The sequence below is a fragment of the Psittacula echo genome (assembly GCF_963264785.1).
Source record: "Psittacula echo genome assembly, chromosome: 6".
NCBI classification, from domain to species: Eukaryota; Metazoa; Chordata; class Aves; order Psittaciformes; family Psittacidae; genus Psittacula; species Psittacula echo.
The window spans coordinates 30810807-30833810 of NC_137743.1; the positions used below are offsets into that span (position 1 = coordinate 30810807).

General features: G+C 46.5%; 1 protein-coding gene across 1 annotated transcript in view; it reads right to left on the reverse strand.

Annotated features, from left to right (window-relative positions):
* The window catches only part of SLC12A8 (solute carrier family 12 member 8), a 48843-nt gene that overhangs the window by 19381 nt on the left and 6458 nt on the right, over positions 1 to 23004 (reverse strand). Inside the window, exon 5 of the mRNA XM_080621053.1 lies at positions 6424 to 6537. Coding sequence (XP_080477179.1) covers positions 6424 to 6537 — 114 coding nt within the window. The remainder of the gene's footprint in view (positions 1 to 6423; positions 6538 to 23004) is intronic.

Below are 23004 nucleotides of genomic sequence, written 5' to 3' on the forward strand. Positions count from 1 at the left end.
GAAAACTTTTCCTATAAGACTTCAGATATCGGTTATAAATAAACAAAAAAATAAAATAAAAAATCTGTGATTTGGAATCCTGATGAGAATTCGGACAATTTGAAGTCAGGACGGAAGAGTCTTTTCAAGACATTAACTTCTGCCCATTGCTATCCCACCCCTCAGATGTCAGACTAACGTCCTCATAAAGGCACACAGGCCAGGTGCCAGCCAGCAGTGCTCATGGGATGGTCCCTGGGAGCCGGGGTGAGATCACCACAGAACAATGAGAAGAAGGATGCCAGCGCCACGGCACGCGCAGCATCTGCCAGACATGGCAGCAGAGAAACAACCACACGTCATTCTGCCACTCAGCTGCCAAGTCCAGCGTCATCCCTCATTTTCAGAGGGCACAAGACTGATGAAGGCTCCCAGGCTGCACATCTGAGTGACAACATCTCTAAAGCAGCAACACCCCATTGCATTTTAAAGCTCATTGATTGCTGCTTGGAAGAGTTTTCTCCCTTGACAAAGGGTAGAAAGGAGCCATGGGATAAATTCCAGAATAAAGAGGGCAAACCCAGCCCAGACAGATGGATGCCTTCCCTACAGACCATGGCTACTGATAAACTGACAATAGGGAGCAACAGCTGGGCTGCTAATCAAGGAACAGGGGCTCATCTCCCTGCTTTGTCCCAGGTGTTGCTGTGCATCTTTACAGCTCCATCTCCCTGTCTGCTTGATGGAAATTTTAACCCTTCCTCTCCTCACTGTGCTGCCATGAGAAGAGCAAGTAAATGAGCACAAGGCACTCATATGTTGCCAAACACATTGGCTAAGCATCCAGGTCTTTATTTCTTCATTATTAATATTTTTTCCTTGATCTTCTTTTCTTTCCCCCCTTGATCATTCCTTTCAGCAGACACCTTTTTCTGTCCTCCTCTCCACCACAGAGCCAGAGCCCCAACAGCTACTCCCTGGTCCCCATGGGCCCCTGGCATTCCTCAGCTCCTGGAAGAGCTGTCTTCCAGATTCAGAACAGATTTAAACCCTTGACACCATACTGAAAACATTACAAATCAAAATGAGTCCTTAATTTTCTCTTGGAAGACTATCGTATGGATGTACTTCTGAACAGCCCTGCTAGAAGCGTGTCAATTGGTGTGCTTTTCCCCAGATAAAGTTTCCAAGCACTGCTTCTTTTAAATAGCTACCCAATAGGCTTAGCTGGAGGTGAGAAAAGTCAGGAAGGCAGAAGTTGGTGGAAATGGTCACAAACATCATGCTACATGAAGTCTCTAAGAAGCACTCTTAGGTGGCATGCTACTTTGCAATTCAGGGGCAAAGCAGAAAGCTAAGAATACTCTGAATTTTTCTTTCAAAGGGTGCAAACTATTGTCAGGACAGCTGTTAATATCGTATGCCTCTCGGCCAAGTTTCCTAAACATCTAGCACCACCTCTAAATCTTCTAGCTTGAGCTTGACTCACCTCTTCCTCATCCAAACTCCTCCCTCAGCAAAGCACTGGGGAAACACTAAAATGGGGTTTGCTGGACTGGATATGAAAAAAGCTAAAGACGTGAGTCATCAGTACAGCGATGACTGCACAGTCCAGGCCACCTCACTGCGTTCTTCCACAGACCCACAGGTATTCAGGAGCAGCCAGGAGATGACCTGCCAGAGCCCACATAAACATTATCTCGACACCAGTGCCTGACCTCCTGCCTGACAGCAGCTAGGGGTCAGACCCAGGCCAGTGCACACCACTAGCTTCTGTCAGCATCTCCAGGAGATCACCAGAATCTCATGGCTTCCACTGCCAAAGGCCAAGGACACCACAGAGGGAATCAACACAGATTTCTCGGCCACTCAGGCCAAAGCCATTCTCTCTGTGTTACAAGTTCGTCTCTAACCTGACCAGTGCAAAAGTATGGACAATCTCATAGTACAGATGTATGGACAATGCCAAAGCCACCTGTCCACCACCTCCCAAAAAGTAATTCTCCAGACAAGATGAGAGCTGCCAAAGAGCAGTACTGACAAGGTCTTTTGTGAGCAGCACACTGTCCACCCCACTTTTCAATGAAAGGACAACCTGGTTAGTTTTCAAACAAAACAAAGCAATCTTCACCATCCATAGCCTCTGCCACCGACTGCCAAAGAACCGGTCTGACTCGTGAGCAGCCACAAACAGCCTTTCCAGAGACTCTAGCTACTCAACAGAAGAAAAACCCTACACTTGCACATAAAATTCAATGACACAGAGAAGTTGGGACGTTCCTTCCTCCAGACACAGACCTGTCCCTAGGGAAATGGCCAGTCTATTCTGAACTCTAGCAGTCATATGTGCAGGTTGTCCGCAGAGAAAATTATCCACCTCTCTGTTTCAATGAGATAGCGGGCTGGATTTTCCACACTGTCTATTATCTCAGACAGCAGCAGATAATGACAAAGCTTCTGGATGAGGAAGCATGAGAAAACGGTCAACTCAGCCAGGAAATTATAGCTGAGACAGTCTCTACAATGCTGCTATTCCCAGCATAATCCAGTCCTGGGCATCATCCAGGGGCTGGATACGTGCACAAGGGGACCACCTACACTGTACATTAGGCACAACCATCACCACCAGCTGTGGCTTCTAACTCCACCAGACATGGTTTATAACTGTAGATATGACTACCTACAAACACCCAATGCATTTTCCAGTGAATTTGCTATAAAATGTGAAAGTTTTGTTTTGTTTTGTTTTTTTAATTCACCCAAGACATGAAGAATGGAAAATCTTAAATAAGAATTGTAGCTAATTTTTTTAAAGGGCTACATTCTCCACTGATGTAAACTGGCAGCTTTCCATTGACTTCAATGGAGTTGTGCCAGTTTACATCATCTAATAGCTTAGTCCAAAACTTCTAAATCCACTTGCTGTCATTTTGCAAATGCCAAGTATGGTTTATTTCAGAACTGGTTTCAGTACACTGATATTTTCCACTAACACCACTTTAAACATCATCTTACTTTCTTGTATCACATGACAACGCACTCCTTTCATTAGACAGGAAACCTCAGGGATTTCGTAGAAAAACATTCTCTGCACAACAGAAACAACGTGTAACTTAATTTTAAAAGCGCATTGACAGTTGCATGGCTGCTGCTAGGAGAACATGGGCAGGCAGCTCCCAAGACTCCTTCCCCATGCAAAGCCCTGGTTGGATGGGCAGCTGGGTGTTTGCATATCACAGTGCAGCAGCAAAGCATGTGCATCAAGAAGGTGTTTCCAAACACAAAGGAAAACATTTGGTTAATGCACGGAATCTCTATAGGGGTTATGTTCACATCAAAAAGTTAGTCTTTTTGATTGAAGACAGCAAATACAAGTCTTCCATGCCCATTCACTCCCATTTAAACCAGCTCTAGAGGTATGTTTCGGAATGCTCACCTACTCCTTGATTATTAAATTACAAACTTGAGAGAATAAAGCCAGCTACACTGCATATCCAGCTGAAATGGCTTAAACAGCTATTCCCCAGGAAGCAAACAGATCAGCCTCTGCTTACTACTGCTCAACCATAAAACTGGGATAACTCCACTTGTGTTGCTGGAGTTGTACCAATAAAACACAGAGAAACAGAGAAAACAACCTGACCTGGACAAAACAATCCAAGGAGGATGCTCATAAGAGGCAGCATGTTGCTACCGGTCTTTGAAAGGCTGGCACGGCCATCCCATCCCCTGCAGCTGAAGCACACTCAGCTGCTCCTCCTGCCCATTCAGTCTGTCAAGGCTCTCCCCTCAGGTCCTGCTCCCTTTTCCTGAAGCGGCTGCCTCTCTTTACTTTTACAGCTGTTAGCCAGTATTTCCGTAGTTTCCCTTTCACTGCTATTTCTGGTGGAAAAGGGCAACTTAAACCCACTTTTCAGTACATCCCAGAGACCAAACTTTGATCAATTGCATTCAGACAACCATTTCAGAAGGAGAGGAAAGAGCTTATCCCAAAGAGATCAAAACAGTTTCACTTCAAAGAGGAACATTTCATACCAAAAAGGCCCAAACATCTTGTTTCACAATTTCCTAAACATTTTTTTAAAAAACCTTTGTTATCAAAACAGCATCTTAGATTGTAAACTAGCATATGCTAAAAATTATGGAGAGTAAACAGAACATTTATTTATTAAAGATAAACAGAATTTGGGGTCAAAGAAATGTTTCAAACTGGCTCGAAGTAACCCTTCAAAACTAAACATTGTTTTGCTGAAACTCTCCCCAGATTTCTGTTAACACAAAGAATTTCACTTCCAGTGCTCCAGCTGGGTCACTGCAGGGGTTCCAGCAGAGATAGGTACCACTTGGGCATGGTGCTGGGCAGCAGCAGGAGCACAGGCGGGAGGTGATAACCTGGGACTGATGTTCGCATGTCCCTGTCACTCCCTTTCATGTGGAGTTGCTGGAGTCTGACACAGGCGCTTGCTCACAATCTGCATCAAGCCGCCTGCCCAGCACCAGAGGCCCTGGCAATCCTATCGCATCTCTCCAGCCTATTATTAATTCCGCTGCCAAATCCATCCCTGAAGTGTCATCTTCAATTTCGTGGACCGCCTGTCCTGCTGGCGGGCTCGGGCTGCATCCAGGCAGCACCTGCAGTGCAGTGGGAAGCAGCTCTGCTCCAGCATGTGGGACATTGAGAGACCCAGGGTCCCGTCTTCAGCCCTAGCATCACGCCCCCATCGTGGAGAAGAAGGCAAGCTAAGCCAGCATGGGTCAGGTGGGACATGGGGGAACCAGCTGTCATCCATAGCCGAGCCCTGGGAGTTGTGAGCTTTATTCCCAGAACTGCTGAAATTGCAGTGGGCTCCCCAGTTGTGATCTGCAGCACAGAAGTCTTGAAGCCCACTGTAAATATTTCTTAAGCACATCACAAGTTCTTCCAGATAGAGCACTGAACACAACCCTGTGTTTTATGAGGCTCCTGAACTCCACAGTGCTACAAACAGCAATAACGAGAGCAATAGCAATGTTATATGGTACCACTGGCACTGCTATTCCAAAGGAATAACTTAAATCCTGTAAATAACCAAGCAATTAAAAAGAACATATGAAAAAGCTTTGTAGCAACCAAAGTAATTATACATCAGCCCAAACTTTATTTTCAGAGAATGTTTAACATTACTACTGGTATTACTACCGCTAACTAACAAAGCAACAGGCTGCCAGGGCTTTAAATAAATTATATCTATTAGCTTTGGCATTCATCCTAGCAGCCAAGCATTAGCAGTGATGAAGAACCATTTAACATGGCTAATCATTGCAATTTTCTGCACAGCTTTGTCATAACTATTCCTCTTCTATAACCAGGGAGCTGGAAAAAACTGCTTTCCTGCATCACAGGCAGGGCTCATGAGAAAGGTCTCTTTCTTTGGCTGGGGGAGTAACTTGGGCCAGGTAGAAAGAACAAAGTAACTTCTCCATGGTGCCAAGAGTTCAAGAAGGTGAGTTTTCCAGGAGGATGTCTACAGCGAGGCAGTAGCCAGCCTCATAAGCTGGGAGAGAGGATTTCACAGGAAAATCTGAAGTCCTGCACTGGATGCACCTGACAACAACTTCTGCCATTGGTCCATTCCTCCAGTCCCATCTGTTTCACAAAACCCTTTACTTTGTCTCTCTGTACCACAATCCTATGAACAACTTCCACTGAGTTGCTTAGAGCTAATCCTCTGAAAATTCATTCTGTAATCCAACAATTCATTGCTATGGAAACTGCTTATAATCGGTACTTTTTATAGCTTAAAACCCCCAGCATCAACAAAAGATATTGTAACTTCAATTAACAGTTATTTTATTCCCACTGGAGATTGCCAGCTTTGGAAAGTGGACATGGATCTTCCCAGAAATTTAAGGGAATGAATAATATGAAAGTATCCAATTAAGATGATAAACGTGAGCTCTGCTACCATGCAAAGATGCACCTGTGACATCGTGCAGAGTGGTGGGTCAGTATCATGAGCAATGGCATCAGCCCAGCCTGGCCGTCTGCCTGTGGTAAGGAAAGCCCTCCTGTGCTCTTCCTACCCTCCCAGTGCAGTCAAGTCATAAGGCTTATCTAATAAGATAAATAAGCCTCTTTACAAAGGCTTGATACCTTGTGGCCTGATAGCATTGGCTCAGACCAGTGCCTGAGCCTTTTCCTTGGCAGGAAAGGATTTATACCACTCCATCAACCCATAGCACTGTCCAGAAGGTTCTGACCACAGAGAGACAGAAGAACACATTCAAGTGAACAGAACAAGACTGCGTAAAATTTGAGGTGCTGGAGGAAAGCCTGAGCATTTTTTACCAACCACATGAGTCTGCTATGGCCAAGTACTGTCCCGTTCACCTTGCCTTTGCTTCTGCTCATCTCCAAGGTATGACTGCGGAGGGAAAGAGAGGGAGGATAAAACTTAACTGTACCTGTGGCAGCTGGGAAAAAAACCCCAAAAACAGTGAAGAAGGACTCCCCCTGGCTGTAGTCTGGCAGCGTGTTATTGAACATAAGCTCTTCAGAGTAGCCAACGAAGCCATGTTCTGCAAAGACACACAGGGTGAGAGGAGAAACCACAGGGAGTGCAGGAAATCTCCAGCCTGCTCTTGGCAACCACCCACCCTCTACACATATGCAACACCAGTGGCTGTTTCCTGGGACAGATGGAGAGGATGAATGTCAACTTATTTGGTGGAAGGAGAAGGCAGACAAGAGGTCAGTGTGGTTACAAGGGTGAGAATGCCATGGAAAGGTGCAGCAGTGCAGGTCAGCACTTCAAGAGGCACCACCAGGCTGGGCAGCTCTCACCAAGCCGGAACATGGATCACACCAAGTCGTGACTCCAAGCAAGCGGGACAGCTTCTTGTAAAACTTGTCCATTGTGGTGATCAGCTAGTATTTATACTCATTTATCCATGCCACTTTAATCCTCTTTCCAAATAGAACAAAATTATGCAGCCATAAAACAACTGCATTCTTGGGCAAGCCCTCACACCTTAATCCCAATCCTGTGTTTCTGCCAGTCAAGCTCCTGTACAGACAAAACCTGAGATGAGCCCATGCTGTGAAGCTGCTACCAACACATCCAGCTTATACACTGGTTGCCAATGAGGCCAGAGCCAGTAACACCAGTTTGTTGCAGGGCAGGCTCTCCCCAGCAGGATGGGTTTCCTAATGAAGAAGGAATAAGGTGCTCTAAAACTTCCCACTGCCACGTTGTGCACTTACTCTCCCAATACTGCTCTCTTGTTGCTGCATTATCATCCCCAAACCAGGACTCGACTCAACATGGGCCTGTGCATCACGACCGGCTGCCCCCCTCCCAAATCTTTGGCAAACATTTGTCATGGCGCAACAAGGAATAAATGCCAAGACCTTGGACCAGCTTCTGCCAGGTGTTTCCAAGGTCACATACACACACAAGCTTTACTTTCCAAACAAAAAGTTTTACAGAAGATGGGGAAAGCAATGCGTAGGCTATCAGCATCATGAAACTGGTTTATTGGGTATGTAATGGAGGATGCTGATCCCTCACTTCACAATAGAAAGACAAGCCAAATTCTTCCACAAACCTTGATTTGTTAGGAGTAGTTGAGCCCAACATCTGACATGCTAACTGGGCATTAATCAGGAATGGGTATAGATGCTTACAGGCAGAAGAGATAACTCATAACAGCAGGAATTAAGGAATTCATGATACATCTATGAAAATAATTATTTCATTTTCAACAGATGACCCTGCTTTTTAATGGTGTATCTCAATTTGTGGAAACATCTTCTGCCTGTCAGTAATCCAAATGCTCATGCCAGCTGAGGGTGGAAGGTGAGCAGTCAGTTCATTTTTCTCTCCTGCCACTCCAGTCTATTTCCACAAGAGATGTGACTGCAATAACTTGAATTTTCTCATTAGCAGGCAGGATACTGTTTATGGCTGCACAGGGTGATGGCCAGAAATTAAAAAAAGACTCCATCAAAGCTGTCCCATTCCTCAAAGACAACATTAATGATGTTTGGACAATAGATTAAACCGGAAAACTAAATCAGAGCTCTGAACACAAGACATATCCATTTAAAGTCTCAGAATATAACTAACCACAGAGCTTTGAAGTTGCCACAGAAAAAAAAACCCTATAGATAATCAAAAGTTTCCTACTACATCTGCATTCATTGTGTTGCCCAAACATGGATGGAAACACACTGATAGAAGAGGTCTCCTGCTGCTAGGCTTTTTAAAAGCACCAGCTATCTTCATTAGGAACAAGTCCCACACGAGATTTAAAGGGAATAAGCTCAGCACAACACACTGATCTCTGGTCCTCACAGATGTCCACAGAAAGCACAGCTTCTGGAGAAATAAAGGGGAGATTCGTGTAGGCTGTATCCTCCCATTAGACCAGATCTAAGCTCCTTCAACTGGAATTCATGCACTCAATGGCACGGAACATGGGCTGCCTGCAAAGCTCCCACCAAGCTGCTTGAGGAGAAGTTTGGTCCCTGGCCAAGAGTTTTTTCAGAAAGTACGTGCTCCTCATAGAAATGTTAATGTTTCATTAATGAAACAAAACGAGTGGGCAAAATACTCATCTCACCCCAAGGAGATCTGCGGACCTTCTCCAACCTGTGCTCTGTAGCAGCCGGAACAAATATATCTATGTCACCCTTGACGAACGTTTGCCCCACCAATTCTTAAGTTTCCTGTGAAGTGGACTCTAGCCTCTCTTGATGGTTTACTCTCACATTTTCCCCATCTCTATCATTTCAGTTTCCCCTACTGTCTAACCCAAATCACCTTGTCTGAAGTTTATGATGCTACTTCTTGCCTGATCCATAAGCTACTTGCATTTTTTGACACCGTCTTTTCAGCTACTGGAAAGAGTCCCATCCTGCATTGGCATAGTTTATGGTTTCTGCCAGGCAGTAGGACTTTGTCTTCATCAGACCACAAATCACCCTTTTCACACAACCTTCCACAGCTTATGTGAGGTCATCTGGAAGTCTGAACCCCTCAGTGAGGCTGCTGCAAGCCCTTCCCAGCTGGGGGTCACCTGCAAATTGAATCTGCATATTCTCTTTTCCATCACCCTAGCATTAAAGGAAGTACCAAATAACCAAACCAGACCCTTGCAGAACCTCATCAGGCACACTGTCTTGCTTCACGAGTGAACCATCTCCAACTCTGGTCTTCCAACTGGCTTTTGGGACTATATAAATTCAACACTGGACTGACCTAGGCACTTTGGGTGCCTCAAGTGTCCCTTCTTATACAAAAGGCCAAGTATACAACCAGACTACATTTTTTGTGATATCATTTTGGCCATACCATGGCCAAAGAGAGAACGTGAGACCCAAGAGTCCAACATCTAACCTGCACCTCCATGCATCTATCCCCTATTAATCTTAAGAAGCCAAATGATCCCGTGTCCTCCATCCATTTGTCTGCTGTTGTCTTTCCCACTTTAGTCCTCCAAATGTAAATTGTGGGTGGAAGAAACAAAGCCTGAAACGATGGCAGATATCACAGAAAACAACAGTGTGGATTTGTTGAAAGAGCCACAGGATGTATCTACGACTCTATCCCACTTCTGCTTCCTTTCCTTGCTGCTCTGGTGTGCGAGAGGAAGCCCAGGCACTCCACATTTCCCTTTATACAGAATCAGGAGCTTTTGTGTCTCACTAAAGAAAAATTCATCCAAAAGTTACTTGCAACCATCCAAAAGCTGTTGCAACCTTATTCCTCAGTCAGTCACCCTACCCGTGTGAGAAGCAAATCTCACATCCCTTCTGATCCATTTTACATCAGCATTTGCAACTGCCATTGATTTAAGCAAGGTTATCGGCACACGACCATGGCGCTGAGAACACCACGCTGTGAGTATCTCCTGGCTGCCCCCATGCCTGTGACCAGAGCGACTCATCTGTGACCTTCCAGCTGTCATATTAGTGGGACTAATTGTAGCTGATGGGGCAATTGAGCTGAAAATCATCCAAAACAAAACAGAAATCAGCAACTGAGACCAATCGGTTAAACCAACAGAGCAGTCAGCCAGTTGTTCACAGAGTCAATTATCCACATCCCATTGAAAGTGCACTTCAAAAGGACAAGCTTCGGAAGGAGAAGGGAAGGAAATGTGATAAGGTCTATATTTGGCACTCTGATCTCCAAACAAGGCAGGATCATTTTATTAATTTTTTTAATTCTTCTTATTTTTTGTAAGAGGATCTTTTCCTCCAGGTTACTGCTGGGTACCTGAGATCCAGGCCAGATGCCTTCCTCCTCGCTCATTACAATGCATTTGTCTGACAAATTTTGCTCCCAATTAATATATATGCAAGCCCCCAGCCTCTAAATCCTGCCTTTAATGATCCTGCTCTCAGCTGGCGTGCAGAGGGCTAGAGCTGAAGGGCTGTAAGACAGTCTTCCCAGGTTCATGCTAGAAGGAAAATAAACCAGTTCCTTCTCTGTGCCATACCAACATTATGGGAAATGCATGGTAAAGATGGTATCAAATTATTTTCATCACTGGATACTCAATAAAGAGCAGGCAAATAATAGGTTTCTCAAGTGGTGGAGCTGTAGTAAATAAACAAGAGGGGAAAGAATTGACTTAGAGCAACATCTGCATTATTCCTGTGATTTCTGACAAAATAAGTCCTTCCAGTTGCCCTTATTAAAATGATGAAATTAACAATAAAAAACACCTAGCAAGTTTCAAATGGAAGAGCTTCCAGGATGAGCATCCTCCATTCACAAGTACAGGGGTCACCAATGGGCTGCATATCAGCCTGATGCAGGTGGAGAAGAAGGAGGAGGGTGGCCAGGATTCTCACATTCCCCAGCCACCACAGGTGCTTGGGAGGAGGTACTGGCCTTCACCTGGATGCCACCACTGCATCCCCCATTCACCCCAGCTGGTTTCCATTTTTGAGGTTTTCTTGCACTTTCTGCCATCTCTCACCCCATGGAAGAGGATGAAAGCAGCTGAGGAGGTTTTCAGCACTCAGGACACCCCTTAGCAGGGTGGCCCCTCCATGGAGCCCAGGGTTTCAGAGCAGGCTCAAGGAGGTTGAAGAAGGGGCATGAGGCAAAGCCATGGTTATGCGGGGTCAGGCCATTATGCAACAGCACAGAGGATGATGGTGCTGCCAAGTTCCAGGCAACCTGGAGCTCATTACAGATTAGTCAAGTCTTGGCCAAATTCAATAAGCCTGTTCACAAGCTTAAGGTTAAGTAAACCCTGGCACCGAGGCAGGGGCTAAATAACGCAAAAATGGAAAACCACCTTAAGGAACAGCTCCCTGAAGACGGTCACGTATTGCACTCTGCTTGTGATTAGAGATTTTAATTATGAAGGTGAACGCTGAAGGCTTAAAATGGTGAGATTTTTTCCTTTTCCTAAATAAGTAAGGTCACACATTCCTGCCTAGAAGGTACTTGCTGAGACTTGCTTTCAGAGGAACAGCTGGAAGTGTTTGTCTTGCAGCACATTTCCCAGGTCTGACCCCAGCATTTTCATGTGTGATGTAAGACATGGAGAGCCAAAGAGCAATTAGATATTGCTGGCATAATTATCTCTCTCTTTACCATTTCTTTTTTCACCTCTAAACCCCCCTGGCATAAGCTCCAAAATCCAGTCATCCCATTTGGACACCAGTCCAAGAGCATATTCAGAGCAGGGTCCTGGTGCAGGTGCTAGAGATACCTGGACACACCAGTGTAGAGGAAACTGGAATGGCCCTCACAGCCTAGTCCCACAGCTGCTACCTCACCTGAACACACACCTCTACAGTAAGATAAAGTTTCATTTCCTCCAATGAAGATCTGGAAGCAAAGCCATAAATGTTGTAGAAACCCCATGATCTTTTTATCTTTGTGTTCCCCACACACTATGCAAATACTGAAATCTAATTTGAGGTAACAAGCAACGCAGGGTCCTCTGACATAACAGCTCTGAACACTGCTCTGCACTGACACAGCTGTGCTTCAGATGCCTCTGCAGAAGGGGGTACTCACACATGTCAGAGAACGATGTGGGTCCAGCTGACCACAACCACAGCCCAGCAATACCATGCAACACAGCCAACGAAAGTCACCAAAACCAGTGCACCTCTCCAGCGAACTGGCATCATCAAAGAGGCGTGAAAAGGGCACCAGGGTCATCAATAACCCCTGAATCACCTTTCCTAATAGAATAAAAAAATCAATCAAAGCAGCGTAGTCACAAGCCCCGTGCCTCTGCATCCCCCCGTGCACACACTTGGCTTCCTGTGTTGGGCTTGTTTAACACCGACACTAACAATCACATTTCCAACGTGCTCTCAAGGCCGGGCCACTTCTGCAGCCAGGCTTTTACACCTTCCCAGATCCAGCTCCTGAGGTCCTACCCGCATTTTTTCCTAGGCAAGTCCAACACTAGAACTGCTACTCCCAGGTGCTGCCTCACTGTTGCCAGCCTGGTATAGGGCAGGTGGAGGCAGAGATCTATGAGAAAAACGTGGAAGGGTTAGGAAGGAAAAGAGTGAAGAGAAGCAGGGCTGGAGGTGGACAGAAGACAGTATGGTGGGTTCTGTGCTACCAGTCCACTGCTCAACTTGCTGTGAGATTAATGAACAAGCTTTCACCAGAAAGTCCCAGTCTTCTCAGAGACAAGGAACTGATGAGTCATGAAAACAAAGCGACTTAAGAGGCAGAGCTGCACTGGCAGGCACAGAGAATAAACATGACCTTTGCCGAACCTGTATGGAGATACAAAAATGCTTTAACTTTTTCCAAGACATCTCCTGTTTCACCTTTGGATATACAAGTTTTGGTTGGAAGACTGGGAAGAAACAGAAGGAAAAGAGAAGAGGAGCAGGGGAGCAGAGATGGAGGAGGATGGAGGAGACTGGAGAGATCAATGTCTGTTTCATGACACCACTGGACTCATCTACCAAGGGGACTACATTCACCAAACCCGGTTGTCCTTTTCTGCAGCTCCCATGCAACATGTGCGCCATCAGCACGGATCAGCACACATTTCCTACGAGCCAGGAGCCCATCTGTTCCATGCTGGACTTGTGGGCAGCAGCACAACTCCATAGCTGGAGATGGGGTATGTGCAGCCCAGCCCAGATAGAGAAGAGCAAACACAAGACTTCTGATACCTGACATTACAGATTCACCCTCTGTATATCACAAATGACATTATTCCTTGGATTTGCCTCAGTCCTCCAGGCCACATCCTACTTACTGACAGCCCCCATAGCCTCAGTATTTCTGCTTCGGGAGTCTTAAACTAGGCAAAGGAAAACTCAGAGAGGAATTTCTGTGTTACATGCATGCATGCAGGTCAATGATTATGCAGTGACAAAAAGGCAATTACAGCGATAGAACATGGCCACACTGATGGATCAGTGCAGAAAGATGGCAGAGCATCTGCTTAAGCTGCTAGGGCACTAACAGATGGGTAATGTAGGAGCTCCTCACCTCCTGCTCTACCCCACCCCAACCTATGCCACTGTGAGCAGCCCTTAACACAAAGTACTGGGAAGAAGAGGAGGTGAGAACAGGAAGAGACTAAATTCCCTCCGTAATTTCATCCCTAAATCCCAGTTAAACACGTTTACAATCAAAACAGCTCAGAGCAATCACAGACCTTAAGCCACAGGCAGCAGGAGTGAAAGCAGCAGCTCGGCTGCTGCTGTTTCCCCACATGCCAGGATGGTGCCAGCTGAACATTAAGCACTGGATGCCTTGGCCAGCACCTCACCATGCCTTGCTGGCCACAGCGAGTGGTATCCTCAAAAATGCCAAACCAAAGCTGAGCAGCAACAGGCAGCCTGGGGCAGGGAGAGGAGACCATTGCTCTTTTTCCACTTACGGCAAACAAATAAGCTCCTATTGTATCACTAGCCCTAGTGAGATGGTTTCATAAATTAGGACAAACAGCACACATTTCAAATTCATCAGAGCGGCAAGTAGTGAAAACCAGACAGGTTTTAGTGGGGGAAAAGAATGGTAAGGGGGTAGGGAGAAAGGGATCAGAGCAATTTTAAAGAAAGAAGGAAAGAAGTTCCCTTGCCCAAGACATTCTCTGCACCCATTTGGGCAAACCCAAAATGAGAGATTATGTAAAGTCTGTAATTGAAGGAGTGAAACCCACAGTTAAAACAATCTAAAAAGGCCAAGCCCTGTGAAAGGCAACTCGAATCCCTTATCTTTTGATGGAAAAGAATGTGCTCCCTGAGATTAATGACGTGTTTACCCAAAAGGAAATCACCGCCCTTCTGAAGCAGCGAGTGTTTGTTCCTCCCAAGTCCCTGTTTTCTGCTCCAGAGCTGATCTCCCAAACCTCCTGTTTAAAGTCAACACACAATACGGCTTCCTGCTGCCACGGGCTCTGAGGGATCCCACCATTAACCCTCTCCCAAAAAACCACCCTCCATCGCACCTGCCCATCCCAGCCACCAGCAGTGTGGAAGAAAACAGGGTATTTAGATCACACTTAGAGCACCAGCATGGAGACAGGCATCACACCAGTGGCTGCCAGCAACCTTGCTGTAGGGCAGGGAATCACCCCGTGCATAAACATTTCTCAGCTGAGCTGACACATTGTCAAGCATGTCACACTGACAGCGCTGTCGAGGGGAAGGACTCACTGCTTTCCTGTCTTTGCTCTTCTCCAAAGTCTCTGAAGGCAGCTGGCAACCTCTTCTCCAGTTGCTCAGGGTTTTGGCACTGCACCCTGCAGACTGACTGGGGAAGAGGTTTAACACCAGCCAGTGCAATGGTCTGCCATGTTTCAGAAGGCATGGAGGAGCATCAGATTTGTGTTCTGAAAACCCCAAGTGAGCAGGACAGCCTAGAGCAGAAGCGCCAGGGGGTGATCTGTCTGAAGAAAACGGCAAAAACTCCACTCAGCGACCATCAGTCCTTTGCGTATGTGACAAACCCAAGTACTCACATCCTCCTTGTCTAGTAAATGCACCCTCAGTAAATGCACTCACAGTCCATCCCTGATTTTCCTCATGGAGCACTCCAGCCACGAGAGCCATCAGGTCACTAGCATCCGCCTCTTCCTAAAGCCAGTGGATCTGCAATAAAGGATGCTGGCCAACAGCTAAAAATAGCACAAAAGGTAGAATAAACAAAGGGATCTGCTTATATGAACATCTCTGACATTCATACTCAGCTAAAGGGGCAATTTTCACTCGCAGGATACCATCAACTCTCTCAGATCATGAAGCAGCTTATGCTCACCCTGAGCCCTCCCCAGCCACATCACATCTCCTGTGGGACCAGACTTGCTGGGAGGAAACACTAATTTCTGCCCATCTCCCCATGTGCATGTGATATCTCCACCTCAGCTTCTCAACAGGATGGAGAAGTGGAAAACCAATGGGCGTACACAGAGCTCGAAAGCGCCAACACAGGCAGCTCCTCATCATGGAAGCCCAGCGCCTCAGCACAGCTTAAGTAAAGGAAAACTTAGGAATCTGCCTGTGGAATCAGCTCGTGGAGCTGTTTGGCACTTATTCTGTCTCTACAGGTTGGTGGGGTTTAATTATTCTTGGGGAAAAAAAAAAAAAGGCCAAAAACCTGATGTTTTCTGCAGGTGGAAAATCTGAGATTTTGGTTAGGAGAAAAAAGGAAGAGATTTTAACATGGGTATTTCAACTTTACAAAGTCTACTTATGTTTTATATTATCTAAGTACCAGGTTTGCCATAGTATATAAAATCCTTCCATTACTATTTCATTTTTTGATGTCGTATCCACTACCTGGTTTGTTCAGCAGTATTCAAAACAGCCAGCAGAAATGGTTTATTCATTACAAAGAGGATGAGAAGTAAAACGCCCCTTGCTTCATCCTTTTCTAGGAATACAGTTTGCATCAATGGCATATTATTATTAATTACAGAGTGGTATTTCTTGGAAGTCATGCCCAGAGTCTCTGGTTGTGGGAGGCTCTGCAGAACTTCTCTGATGAAAACCCCAGCCCTGATTAACCAGAATTTAGGCTGAGTCAAGTCACAACAATTGGAGGAAAATGAATGGCAGTTAAATGGCAGCAGCAATGACACACATCCTTTGGACACATTGGGGTGACCTCCTTTCTAACTCAGGCTACGCTGTGTACTGCTTGGGACAAAGTCCAGTCCATGTGGATCAAATCCCATCTTTCAAAAGAAATCGGTTAACCAAAATGTAACAGAATGCATCAGACCCTACCATGTTCTACGAGTCTTCTGCCATATGTGACTAGAGCATCCCATACTTCCAAGTTATGGATGTATTAACCAGATGACAATGGTATTTCAAAAGAAAACTATTGTGTGTGTTAATCTTTCGATTCTGTGTCCAAAGCAATAGTTTGATTTTACTTTTGGGAGGTTTTCATTATCCTCTATATAACACATAAAGCTACAACTTTAAGTCTAGTCTCAGACTGCAAAGCAAACTGAAAATCAGTGTTTGATTTTGGAAAAGTTGAGCAAAATGTTGTGACTTGAAAGGATTCTTTTGTTGTTGTTTGAAACTATTACTTGAATTCAGTTGAAATCAGAGAACATATTTTCCCTACCAAAATCACATTTTTCAGTGAATGCATTTCCCCTGGAGTAGAAAAGAAAACCAGCAAGAACCACTGGGCCATCATTCAGGCCAATGAAGGTACGATGAGGCTAAAAATCTCTTACCCACAGCCAAAAAAGGCCAAAAATTGTTAACACAAGTCAGCAGAGAAGAGGATGAGCATCAGATAAGGACCCATGTCCCACACAAAGTTTTTAGCCTAGGAGAGGAATGCAAACTAGAAGCAAATTGGCTGGAGAAAGAATCTAATATCTAGAAATTATCTTCATAAACTAAATCCCTAAATAAGGAAAGATGATTCAGGGCACAACTGAACTGTGACTAGAATTAAACACTGGTGGAATAAAAAAAGAGGAGGCAAAATATCACCATCATTTGAAAAGACTTATGTAGTGGCACCAAGAAAAAAGAGAGAAAAAAAAAAATCAATGCAATTAAAGAAAGCTATCCCATTTAAACACAGCAATGGGGAGAGACAGAGAGATTATGGGATTACATATATCTTCTTCAAGCCAGTTGGTTTTATTAGGTCTCTAGCATTAAACAAGTTGCTGCTGAACAGAGAGCCTACACGGGAGGTTTTATGGGTGGAGCAGGTGGGGAAAGTCCATATGAAGGCAGCATCTAGCAGGGAATGAAGTGAGCCAGGAATTTCAGGGTTTATTTACAAGCTCTAGGAAGAGGAGTTTAGCATTGCCTCGCAGGGAAACAGCAAAGAAATTAAAGGTACAAAATCTTCTGTATAAATGAGGAGCAGTGCTACCTACTGAGCGAGTTTAAACCTGTGACAACCTCAGCAAACCCTCTCCTGCTCCAGGGATGGACTCAACCCAGCCCAGTCCTGACGGCACTGTGCAGTAGCATGCTTTAGGGTGTCACATGAAGCCAGGACCCTCCTCATCCTCAGCAGGCCGAGGGCAGCTGGCTCCTGTGCCCCATGTGGCTGGTGAGACAGCACAGCCTGGAGAAGACTGAGAAGGAGCACAAGAAGTCTTCCAAGCAAGGTGGTTTAATGCAGAAAGATGTCAGCTGGTCCCCAAGTGTTCGAGACCCAAAGGCTTTGGCTGCGGGATGGAGGGGTTAGGCTGAGATAGAGCAACTAGAGCAGAATCCCCAAAGACATAGTGGAGAGTCTATCACTGCACATTTTTAAGAGGAGGTTAAATGCAAACAGCGTCCACAGCACAGCCCAGGAACTTCAAGAGGGCAGGAACCTGCACGTCCTGAGCTGTCCTCCTCTCCTCTTTACTCACCTCCTGGGAGATGCTTCAGGGCAGTGGGCTCAGACATCCTGCCTGGCCTCAGTGGAGCTGGGCACAGGGATGCCAGCCCCAGGCCCTGATGAGCAGCAGCTGTACTGACACCCTGAGCATCTGCCAACAGGAAAGACCACTGCTCCTCAACAAAGTCCTACTACCAGCTGTCCTCCAAAGAGGAAACACCATGAAAACCTACCTATAAACAGGGCGGCAGAGTGGAACCACACGGGAAAGTTATAGCTCAACCTAATCATTATTTATTTTTTAATAAACCACTTTAAATGCCTACTTCAGAGCGCCTGGGCAGAGTGATGCAGCTTTCCTCTCACTATCTAAATAAGGCCCCTAACAATGTTATCACTTTTCAAAACACATCTGTCCCGCAGCTCCTAGCCCAGACAATTGGCAGGTAACCAGTTAATAAATGTCTTCGCCAGACTGTTGAATAGGCTGGCCCTGGCTCAAGAGTGATGTCAGGGCCATTCAATGCACTATAATTGGAAAAACCTGGGGAAAGCAATCCTGTGTTTTTTAATAAATAAAGACCGCATTAGCAGCCCTCTGCTTTTATTCACCACGGTGTCTACCTTGCTCAGTAGCAAAGTGGGACTTTTTTATACTGCTGCTCACTCAGTGATTTCTACTTGGAATTCAATGCCAGTTTCCAGATGTGTCTCAGGCCAGGAAGCCAGCAATCAGCCTGGATAAATCCTCTGGGATTAGCTACAGATCATCTTCTGACACACACATCCTTCCTGCACCCTCTCCTATGAAACTGGGGCACACCCCTTTTGCCCAAAAATAAAATAAAACAACCCAGAGCCAAGCAAAAGCCCCTGATTAGGATGCTTTGATCAGCTTCGTGTTAAATCTGTGGGAATACATTTAATTAGTTCAATCCATCAAAACCCCCAAGGCACTGTTGGAGGGATCTTTACATCACCACTGTTTATATACATATATCACTTTATCAACTGCGGGTTCCCCATCTGCAGGAGCAGCCCCAGGTGAAGCCCATCTCCCACAGCTCCTCACCAGGGGTACCTATTGGAGAGCATCAGCTCCCCTGGCTTGCCAAGGAGGGTGAATCCTCCAAAGGACTCACCCTCAGAGGAAGAAGCGAGGATGATAAATTGATAAATGAGTTCTCTGGGCTCTGTGTGAGCATCCTCAGGAAGATAAACCCCAAGCTGGTGACATGAAGGATGTGGTTTGCATGGAAAATAATCCCAAGCAGAAGCATCCTGACAGCAACATGCCTTTCAAACCTCCCTGCATCTCTGAGAAACGAATTACCCAATTTTCCCAGCCTGGAGGAAAGAGGCTCACCCCATGCAGCCAGGCTCCACGCCTGCCCCAGCCACATGGTATGTGCTGCAGGACAAGGGGGGTCCCAGCCCAAGGGGACCCAATTATTGAATTCCCAACAAAATAATTTATTTCTTTTTCCCACCAGGCATTTAAGAGGCTGTTGATGGGCCCCTTCTGCTCATGTTGTGATTCCTTTCATCTCTCCAACAAAGCACCACCAAATTAACACCAGCCCTCCTCCCAGCATTCACCCCCCTGCATGCGCTCCCGCAGCCGCTCTGCTGCACCTGAGAGCCACCGCCAAACAGGAAAGCAGGCGCCTAATTAAAAGGGAGTATTTGGGAGTCACCCTACACAAAAATTAGCAGAGATATGCTAGGAAAATACAAGAGTGGGCATTAACAGCAAGCTTATCTTCTTTTTCCGTGACTCTAATATTCAGGATGTGAAGAGGCCAAAAAGTTTCACATACTGTTCCGAGGAGCTGGTCACAGAGAGGAGCATCCTCTCCTTTATGTTCACTGCTCCCACCAAAATAACTCAGGCTGATTTTTTGGTGCAGACATCCAGAATCAAAATGCAAATGCACGCAAGCCAAGAAAACCCTGCATTGCTACTGTGCAATTTTAGAGCAAGTGCTGCGTCTTGGTTATGGGCTAGGAAGTCAAGCGCTGCCTGATTTCAAGTCAACTGTGTTAGATTTGGTAAAATCGGGAAGCTGTGCCTAAAGGGAAAGAGAATACGGATGTTTTCTGGCCCATGGAAGGAGCACGGGGGTCTCCGTTCCTGGAGATGAGACTGAATTTTAAGGTGAGTAGTGAAAGACGGCTCAAGGAGGCTGGTTTCCAGACAGCACAAGGAGCCCCTCTCCCTGCTGCCCACCCCTAGCCAAGATCCCGGCCTGGGACCATGACTTGTCCTGAGGAAAAGCGCTGGCTGGGGCCAAGAGGAGGATTCAGGATTAATTCCATAAAATCGGCCAGTCCCACCCCACCCTGCAGGCTGCCTGCAGAAAGGAGCAAAAGCCCTTGGAGCCAGGCAGCGGAACTCTACAGCCTGGCAGGGAGCAGGCAGGCCTGCCTGCAGTCTCTCTGGGGTCGACAGCACCAGAGCACTCCTGGAGCTCCAGCTGGAGCTCCAGTGTAGCTGGAGCGGTTCAGCTCCTCCAGCCCCAGCTCTGGGCTTCAGAAGCCTGGCTGGTTCTCAGAGCAGGAGCAAGCCATAGCAATAGAGAGAAAGAAAACTAAAACAAGCAGAGAAAGCAGCGGGAAGCCCTGCTGAGAAGCCCCCTTTTGTGTAAACATGCTCTGTCCTCAGACTAAAAATAAAGGCAAACCACAGGAAGGGAGTGAGTGCTTGGACAATATCCGATTTGGTGTGTGCCTGGGTGTGAGCTGAGGGAATGGGGAGAAGAGCAGGGGACTCCACCCAGTGCAACCACACAAAGGCAGCCGTTTAAGACCTTCAAGATGGACAGGCATTCCTAGAGATTACTTAAATCCAAATAACTGCTGCTTGGCAGATGCTCAGTCCTTTGGTATGTGCACAGCACTTGGAAATGTAAGTGAGGGAAAAGGCTGCCATGGCAGGAGAAGGAAAGGCAGGATGATGGCATGAGGCCCGGTTTACAGGTTCAGAGACAAAGACCTGAGGCTTTGAACTGAAACCCCATGAAGCTGTCATAAAACAAGGAGGCAACCCAGAAAATATGTCAGCTGAAATCTTTCCAGCTCACAGGTCTGTCCTCAAAAGTGACCTCTCCCTGCACATTGCCCTTCACATCTCAGTCACTGCTGCAGCTGAAGAACCAAACCCAAAACAACTGCACACACATGAGGGCTGAAGAGATCTGATCAGTCCATTGCTCACCCCACAGGGGTCTCAAATTCTTCCCCAGGTGCTGGGCTCAGATGCAGTGCATCCCAATTTACCATCAGCCGACTCTCGAGGGTGGAGCTCCACCGACACCTACCGCAGGCTCCTTGCAGGAGGGACGCTTTGCTGACGAGCACAATCACACCCAAAAGACAAGCATCCATCCATGCCCTGCAGAAAGCATGCAGGGCAGAGCGAGGAGGCTTCCTGGAGCCCAGTGCTCACCGTTGATGCTGACACACCACTCAGAGGCCTTCTGGGGAAATGCAGGACTTGGGAGTAACCAACTCGGAAGAGTTCTCTCACACAGAAGCGGTTTGTAGAAACAGAAACCCACAGCTCTACCCGACCAGCCTTATGGCTGCAGGTCCCACCATACTGGCAGGGCTGCTCTGGGGTTCTGCTGTTTGGGGCTACGATCTGGCCACCATCAGCCCGATGTTCTTCCATGCACTGGAAACCCTCCTCTCTTTAAGCAGCCACGTCTAAGTTGCAGATCTGCAATGCTCATCCGCCTTGTGTCCAGTCTTTTCTCTATTTTCTCTAAGAAGAAAATTTCATGGTGCTCAGTAGTGGAGGAAATCAAAGATGACTACACTGACCTCAACTTGGGCATGTTTCCTGATGACATCTGTACTCTAGTTCTCTCCTCCTGATCCCATATTCACCCTCCTACCATCAAGTCTCACGCAGAGTATTCATTTTCTCTCTACTAATAGAAAGGTCTCTAGGTCCACATTAAAGGTCTCCTCTGAGCACAACTGAAATGCAAACTCCCCCGTTTCCTTTAAAAAACAACTTCCTATGAAACACAGCTGTTTGGAGCAGGTCAGTGGTTTTCTCTGCAAAACACACCACACCGAGCTCAACCATCCTCCCTTCATTCTCCTTCGCAAGTGTCTGCTGAGACTTTCACCAGCTTCCATTTCTTACATGCTAAATGTAAAATGCAAGCACCTTTCCACAAGGCTCTCTCCAAGAAGACTGCAGCAGCTTCTGTCCTCACCCCACTGGCCTTGCACCCTGGACACAGGAGCATAAGACAACTGAGCCATTGCTGCTTTGAACACCTACATGACCCCCCTCTTGCCACCGGCTCAGCACCTGAATCCCAACTGTAATTCCAAACTGAAGATCTTCCCTTTAAACCAACTTTAGCCAGTTGCTCTCAACCCCGCAGGGTGCTGATGGATGCAGGGGAAGCCAAGAAAAAGCCAAGAAAAAGGTGACACCTTCCGTTTACTCAGCTAACTGCACTTCGTTGTTGCTGGAGTGGCCACTGTGGGCACTCATGGGCCCTTCTACTGCAACTCACCGCGCCTGGAGATGTGTTTTGCAGTGAACACCTCTCGGGGATGAGGATGGAGGGAGGGGAAGGAGGCTTGGGGTGCAAGCAGGGCTGCAGGTGGGAGCCCTGAATCTCCACCTTCCCCAAGCTGAAGCTGCCACCACAGGCTGAAGTCGGGCTGGGAAAGGTTAAAGGGGGGAGACCTGTACCCACAGCTCCTTGAAATCCCAGGAGTCACCTGCCCAGCCCACCTAGCTGGCTCCTCGGCTCCCCAGCATGGTCCTGGGCAGTGAATGCAGCAGTGTGCAGCCCAGCACAGTCTAAGTAACCTCAAGGATCTCTGGGGAGAAGATCTCCTTAATGCAAAGTCACAATCCTCTGTTTTCATGAGCGCTATGCTTAACGCAGAGTTAGCAGAAGGCTACAAAGGGTGACTGCAAACACATTCAGTCTGTTGTTAGCAAACCTCTGAGTGCAAAACAAGTGTAACAACAACAGTCACTGAGAGTTCAATTCTTGAAGTTAAACACTCAAATTAATAAAGCATCTTCAGTCATGCCCTGGAAATACTCCTTACAAAATTACAAGTTGCATCTAAAAGTTCACTACCAAAGGACAGGGGCACATCTGGAATCACTGAACTCTACCTCTGCCCAGATGTGTAATTTCACAAAGACATCAAAGGAGAAAACCTGGGGGACTAACAC